The following is a 7,460-nucleotide window of genomic DNA, read 5'->3' on the forward strand; positions in this document are numbered from 1 at the left end:
ATGCATTAATTCCTTATTCTGCAAAGCTGGAGAAGCCCTTACTTGGTCGCCTTCTTCCCATCTGCCTGGGACTTTCCATCCACTTCAGACTCGCTCAGATCCTCCGTGGGGCTCTGGGGCTCTGACCTGGGGAACGCCGTCTTCAGAGTGTCCACAATAGCATTGACAACGATCTGCAAGGCCAGCAGTGCCATTAATTATTGAATAGATCCTTACTCCTTAAAGATATTAAGTTTTCAAATTTGCACTGTATTTTCTATTAAACCCCAGGTTCTTTGAGATGGGGTCTGAACCTCCCCAGCTTTATGGCTTTCTGAGCAAGCTGAGCCCAGCTACAGAATGTTGGAGTTTTTTGGCTCCTCATAGACGCTGAAGCCTAAGAGGGATGTCCAGGTGGAAGGGGCTCAGGTAACCAGTCTCCTGCTTTCCTACCTTGTCTATCCTGGAGACAACAAAGGGCTTCTTGACAAATGCGATCCTGGCGTCCGTGTTGAGGGCAAGAAATTCCTGCACCTCCTCACTGTTGGCAATTTCAGGGACTGCACACAATTGCTGCAAGGAGAGATGGAAATTCAGGGCTTTCTGGAGTCAACTTCCCAGCTTGATCATGTAATGTAGAAGAGATCTGATGTCACATCTGCTTTTAGCTCACAGGGGCACACAAATATCTCACCTTTAAGAAGGATTCCAGCAGACTTTTCCTGGCTTCCACTTTATCACTGTCCATGTTTCCAAAGGGGAGATCAGGGAACAGTTTCTTTGGGCCTTTGATGTCTACAAAGGAAACAAAGCCATGAGCAAGTTCGAGAAAACCGGAAAAAAATTAATCTTAATTTAAAAGATTTTAAAATCCAAGATTAAAAATTAAGATTTTAAAATCTAAATACAGATTTTAGTCTGTATTAAAACCTTAATGCTCTCATAGTTAAGACTATCACCACACACTGCCCAAGGCAAGACACCCCTCAAACCAGGGTTGTTGAATCAGACCTTCAATCCACATGGAATCTGTGTTCTACTGGATTCCACATCTTCCATGCCTTTAAAGTTAAAAAGCAGTAAGAACACCAGTCTAGCACAAGGACTCTAAATTGCTCCAAGATCCCGAATATTCTCAACAAAGCAGTTTTGTAGTCAATCTGTCAGAACCAAGGAATTATGTTGGAACATGCTAAACTCCATGGAGCTTTATATAGAAGTAGCATTAGAAGAAATACTGTTTTCTTCCTAAAAAAAGCTCATGTTTGACACATATTTCTACTTTCTTCTATGCAAACAAGATTCTTTCAGACACCACTGTTTCCACCCATTGTTAAGGTGCAAAGCTACAAAACTGGGTTTTGTGATCAAAAAAAAAAGAATATTTTGAAACACCAGAATTTGGGCCAAAAGAGATAAACCCTCCAGCCAGCTCTGCACGAAACAACAGAGATGTGGGCACAGGCAGGGCAGAAAACCCTCAGAGCTGAGGAGCACGGAATGGGATGAGAGGGAGAGGATTTACTCCAAGAGCTAATGCAAGCACTGACTTTTGAGGAACTTGCGGAGCTCCGGTTTCTCCTCCAGCCGGGTCTGCAGGTTGAGGAACTCCCGGTAGCGGCGGTTCACGGTGTGATAAGCCACCTGCTGAAGGCTCCCTGCACCCTCACCCTCCAGGACTGTCTCATACTGAGGAGGAAGGCAACAGGAATAATCCTTACACATCCCCAAAACAATCCCAATGCGCTGCTGGCCCCACAATTCCCAGGACCCTTCCATCCTCGCATTAATCCTTCCCTGAAGATGAAGGAACCCATCCCGATGGAACAACTGGCAAAAAAAGAACACAAAAGACTCTATCAGCCTCATGTGACCCTTGGCTGAAAGTGGGAACTCCTATCCCACACCCTGTGCCTGATGTTCCCTCACTGCCAGACAAAATTTGTTGTGGAGACACTCACAGAGCAAATCCTCACCTCCAAACACCAACCAGTGCTCCAGTCAGGGCAGGGATTTGGGAAAAGAGGTAAGTGCCAGGGGAGCCCTTACCTTGACAGTGTACAGGGTATATGGATGGAAGCCAGTCCCACTGTGCTCCCGGGCAGTGATGGTCCCAGTTATCCGCAGGTTCTGGATCACGACCGGCCCGTCAGGGCTGCTCAGGGGCTCAAAGCTGAAGGTGCTCATGGAAGCTGTTGGGGAGGATGAGAGCAGAGGCAGGGACTGCCCGGCCTCTGGGGGGATATGTGGTAGGCCCTCTGCTGCCCCCAGATCTCTCCCCAGAACAGAGGGTCTCTGCGAGGAGAACTTCCTGGGGACTGCTGGGCTTTCCTCCTCCTTCTCCACCACCGGCTCAATCTGGATGTCAGGGCAGGAGCTCAAGGCAGAGGTGGAAAGCAGCCCAACATCTGAGCTGGGGGCAGGGCCCTCCTCCAGGTCTCCCGTTCCATCTTCCAAAGAGGCCAGGCCCTCTGGCACAGAGGGATCCTGGTGGGGCTCAGCAAGGAGCTCCCCAGTGGGGGATGGTGCCAACAGGTCCGTGTCCTGGCCCACACTGGGCGTGGAGGATTCCAGCTCCAAACCCTCACAGGGGAAGAGGGATCCCAGGGCTTGGGGGTGCAGGAAAGGCTCCTCTGTGTGGCACGACCTGCTTATCTCCTCTCCCTCCTCACCAGCAGTCCCTGCCTCTCTCCTGAGCCCCTCCACAGCCCTCGGGGAGGGGGGTAGCCCGGCAGGAGCCATATCCATCTGTGCTGGGAAGGGCAAGGAATCTGGCACTGGGGGTGCAGTGTGGGGCTTCCCACCGCGGGGCTTCTTGGAGAACATCCCGATGAGCAGCAGATTGATCCAGTCGGGATCAGACATCTTCCTGACGGCCGGCAGCAGCACATTGCAGGCCACCAGCTCCACCACCACGAAGCGTCCCGTCCGCGTTTCCAGGTGTGGCCACGGCACCAACGCCTGCAGCAGCGTCTCCACGGCCGCGCGGGCACATCCCACCTCGGCCGCGGGGCTGAGCAGGGCAGGATGCTGCCCTGCCAGCCGGCTGTACTCCCGCCACATCGTCCCACCGCCTTTGGGGTCGTTCCTCAGGGCGTCCCGTGCCCGCAGGAAGCTCTGGAGGTGTTGCCCGCAGAGCAGGAGCAGGCGGCGGGCCAGGGCTCGGCGGTCCACCCGCGCCATGCGCCGCCGCAGCTCTGCAGCCAGGCCCACCATAGCCCTCTCCACCTCGGCCTCGAAGGCCGGCTCCCTGCTCACCGTGCGGTACCACGAGGCCACGAAATCCCGCACCACCTTACGGATGGTGCTGGCGATCTCCCGCTCCAGCCGCGCCTCGTCCGCGGGGCAGCCGGGCGGAGCCCGCAGGGAGCTCACGAAGCGCTCCAGGCGCAGCCGGCGGCCACGGGGAACCAGGGCCGGGGGGCCCAGCCAGCCCCCCAGCACCGCCAGGGCCCCGCACAGCAGCCCCAGCGCCCGCAGGTCCAGCAGCAGCTGCAGAGCCAGCAGCCAGCCCAGCGCGACCACCAGGGCCAGCAGCGGCCGGCGGGACCCCGAGGGGCCCTGGCCCGGCATGGTTGGGTGGGCAGATGGGCTGCCAAGCGCCAAACACCCGAGCTGGTCAACGAGAGATAGGGCTTGGCACAGCTCGACCCCGTACCGGGTCTCGTCAGGGACCCCCCCAGCCCGGGCTCCTTGAGGGGGTACTGGGGCTCAACTGAGCAGGACGCTCAGCAGGCACTGGAGTTCATCGGGGAGCCCCAGCCCGGGCTCTTCACTGGGGCTCATGGAACACAACAGTCCAGGCCCCCTGACTGGGTACCAGGGCTCAACCACCCGGGACCCTCACTGGGGCTTGTCAAGGACCCCCAGACCGGTCCCTTCACCGGACCCCGGGGCTCCTCAGGCCCCCACCGCCCAGGCCCCTTCAGCCGGTACCGACAACATAAAACCTCACAGCCCCGGCGCTGCCGAGTCAACACCGCCACACCGAGACCCCCGGCCCCGACTCACCGCCCCGGGCCCACCGGTGGCACCACCCGCTACTTCCGCTTCCGTCCCGGCGCTCCCCACAGCGCCCCCTGGCGGCGCGGAGGACTCACGGGAGTTCTCGCAACCGAGTCGTTGAGATTTAAAAATGAAAAATTAAAAAAATAATTTTGTAAGACTTCGCAGCAGCGCGAAATACGTTTTCACCTCCAGACGTTTTATTTTAGATGCGTTAGGAAAAGTGTATAAACGCAATCAATTCGTCTTTTATTTATCCTTATTGTTATTATTCATATGGATGAGAAATACAATTAAAAAAATTAAATTTATTTAATTCATTAAAATTTATTATGCACGTGTTAAAACTAAAATAAAGGAAAACCTAAAACTATTATCAAGCTCATGAAAAAACTATTATTCAGCCAAAACGTATTAAAACTAAATAAAGCAAAATAATGTCTTTTTCTACTATTGCTGGAAGAGTTTTGGGAAGGTGTTACTGCAAATTTTGATTGTTCTTAATGATGATGTTTGTGTTTGGTGCTGAGAAACTCCTTAGCTACAACTTAAACAAACCTGCCAGGGATTTTCTGCTTCTTCTCTGTGTGTGGTTGTGGCTCTTGGGTTTGTATTTAGAGCAAAAAATAAACTACAAACGGGAGGGAGAAGTTGCTCTGGCCCGTGGGATTGGGGATTGGATGGGATTTGGGAGCTACAGATGCCTGGGAAGGAGAGCAGGATGTGAAATTGCTGATTTGTAGTGGAGAATTTGGCAATGCTATAATAATTGCCCCAAATATGTAATTTTTGAGAGTGTCTTTTAGCTGTATGTGAGTGGTACAGAAGGATAAGGTAGCAAAGAAAACTTTGTTTAATGAAAACCTTATTTTTGAATCAAAACCTTTGCATTTGAATCAAAGGTTTCCTGGTCTTTTTTCCAAAGGGTGGTGTCTTTAGGCTTTCAAAGGGGTTCTTTGCACCCTGAATCCTCTGGGAAGTAGAGCTGTGATGCTGGTGTGGTATATCACTGGAATTCCTGCACATCCAAGGGTAGTTTTGGGTGCTGGAGTTGCTTATGTGCAGGTTGTGCTGTGCCCCTCATGGTCTGGGTGCTGCCACCCCTATTTTAGTGTATTATGGTGTAAATACTTATGTTAGACAAGTCCCAGTACCTGGTATCCTGTGCCAGGTGGGTGTGCATAAATGCCGAAGCAGGTTTGGGGTTCTTTTGGAAGCAAAATGTATCTTATAAACTGTTTCTGCCTCCAAGGTTTGCTCCAAAATATACACAGAGAAGGGAGAGCTTGAGTTTTTGGGGTTACAAAGCCGCGCAGCAGAGCCTGGTTTATCCTGCTCCAGGATTAAGCCTCCAAGAGATTTAAAACCTTCTTTTCTGCTGGATCTCACTGTGCTGATCATGTTGTATTTAAAACATTGTGCCTCGGTTTCCCTTCGCCTCCAGCCTTTTCCAGATGTTTCCCTTCACTCTTTGAGAGATATTTTGGACTTGCTATGAGTTTTTGATGGGCTGAGCGGCCTTACCTGTATAACAGGGTACCAGAGCTGGAGAATGCTGACCTGCCAGAGTAATGCCAAGACTTTTTAATCGTGATGCCAGAGGTGACAAACATCCCTGTCCCTCCAGTGGCTTTTATATTGAAGGTGGGAGGGGGCAGAGGGGTCCTTGGGCAGGTAGTAACTCTTCTATGCTGTGTAACTGCAGAAAAAGGGACCCGCTGGCAGCTGTTGCTCCTGAGCTTAACTGGGATGTGAGGACAATCAAGATTTGAATTTATAATAGGTATAAACCAGGAATCTGAAAGCTTGTTCTTCTTGGAGAAATGCATAACACAGCACAAGAAACAAGCAGCCTCCCTGATATCGGGAGCCCTTTGCCCCAGCAAAGAAAGCCCGTAGCCTGGGTGTCTCAGGTGCAGTTGGGGGGCCTCCCAGGGCACTCCACGGGCAGCAAGACCTTTCTGTCCTGGCCCCTTTTGCCTGGGAGGAATCTTCATCCGTATTCAATTTTGGGAGGTAGACTTGCAATTTGGGCGAGAACCACCAATTAACACCTAATTAAGCATAACAATCATTCACATATCTGAATCAGCTCACTAATCAATACCTAATTACACACATTAATGAGTCACATATGCAAACTAGGCACCTAAGGTAAGGGAGGCAGCAGGCAAAGCAAGGCAAGGGAGGGATCACTAAGGGAAGAAAAAAAAGGGGTAGGCAAGTTGAGGAGGAGAATGGGTATGAAAGGCAATGCAAGGAAGGGAGAGGTGGGCAGAGAGAGGCAAGGCAAGGCTAGGCAAGGCAAGGCGAGGCAGCGAAGTGGAAGGCCATTCCCTTAAGAGTTGGACTTGAGAGTCCTTGTTAGTCCCTTGCAGCTCAGACTATTCTGTGAAATGTGTGAAGGCGAGAGCAAGTCCAGTGAGAGCTATGCAAGACGAGGAGAAGCAGGGGTGGGCAAGACAAGGCAAGTCAAAGGAGGGGAAGACAAGGCAAGACCAGGCCAGGCAAGCAAGGGGTAGGCAAGACAGCAAGGCAGGGGATGGGTATGCAAGGCAATTCAAGGCAAGGAAAGGGAGCAGAAGGTAAGGCAAGTCATGAGAGGGGCAAGTAAGGCAAGGCAACACAGGAGCAGGTAATGCAAGGCTTGCAAAACAAGGTAGGTAGCGGTGGTCAAAGAAAGGCAATCAAAGCAGGGGAGAGGAAGGCAGGGTAAGGCAAGGTATGGGTAGGCAAAGCAAGGAGAGGTAGCGGTGCCGATGGAGTGTCCTGGCTGGCCCACCAACTGCACCACAAAGCCAAAGCTTCCAGGCTTTCTTTGCTGGGGATAAGGCCTGTTGTTTGCTTTTTTCAGAACTGTCTACGGACTGCCAGCCTGACTCCAAAAATTGCATACAAACAAGGAGTCCTCCCACACCAAAGGTGCCAGACAAGAAAGCTCTGGCTGACCATGGAGTGCCCAGGTAGGCCCACATACTGCACCTCAAAGCCAAAGCTCCCAGGCTTTCTGTCCTGGGCAAAGGGCTGCTGATCCCTTTGGTCAGCCCCGGGACGCCGCTTCCGGCGCCCCCCGCCCCAAACCCCATACAAATGAAGATTCCTCCCAGGGAAAATGGGCCAGCACAGAAAGCTCTGGCTGCCGACGTAGTGCCGGTGAAGGGTTATGGTTAGTGTTAGGGTTGGGTTTAGTACTGCAGGAGGGACCCGGCATTCCCGGGGCTCCCTCCGGGTCCCCCCGCGCCTCGTTCCGGTACCGCCACGCTCACCCTTGTCCCGCAGCTCCCGCAGGTAGGACGCGGCCACGCCGCGCCACTCTAGCCCGCGCCGCTCCCGCCCCCTCCACGCCGCTGCAACCCCCTCCATTCCGCTCCAGCCCCCTCCACGCCGCTCCAACCCCCTCCATTCCGCTCCAACCCCCTCCATTCCGCTCCAACCCCCTCCATTCCGTTCCAGCCCCCGCCGTCACCCCCCGCAGC

The 7,460-nt window shown here is 53.0% G+C and overlaps 1 protein-coding gene across 3 annotated transcripts in view; it reads right to left on the reverse strand.

Moving 5' to 3' along the window:
• SNX19 (sorting nexin 19) overlaps positions 1 to 4,052 on the reverse strand; it is a 39,469-nt gene extending 35,417 nt beyond the window's left edge. For 2 of the 3 annotated variants that reach the window (XM_027699327.1, XM_027699326.1), the window contains exons 1-5: positions 2,029 to 4,050; positions 1,530 to 1,668; positions 674 to 774; positions 433 to 552; positions 43 to 173 (exon numbers count right to left, since the gene is read on the reverse strand). In XM_027699327.1, the coding sequence (XP_027555128.1) occupies positions 43 to 173; positions 433 to 552; positions 674 to 774; positions 1,530 to 1,668; positions 2,029 to 3,552 (2,015 nt within the window). In that variant the 5' untranslated portion in view covers positions 3,553 to 4,050. Of the gene's footprint in view, positions 1 to 42; positions 174 to 432; positions 553 to 673; positions 775 to 1,529; positions 1,669 to 2,028 lie in introns of all 3 variants that reach the window. The other variant, XM_027699328.1, reaches the window with a different exon arrangement.
• Positions 4,053 to 7,460: the final 3,408 nt, after the last annotated feature.

Source organism: Neopelma chrysocephalum, unplaced genomic scaffold (assembly GCF_003984885.1).
Source record: "Neopelma chrysocephalum unplaced genomic scaffold, ASM398488v2 Primary Assembly neopelma1_138, whole genome shotgun sequence".
Classification (NCBI taxonomy): Eukaryota; Metazoa; Chordata; class Aves; order Passeriformes; family Pipridae; genus Neopelma; species Neopelma chrysocephalum.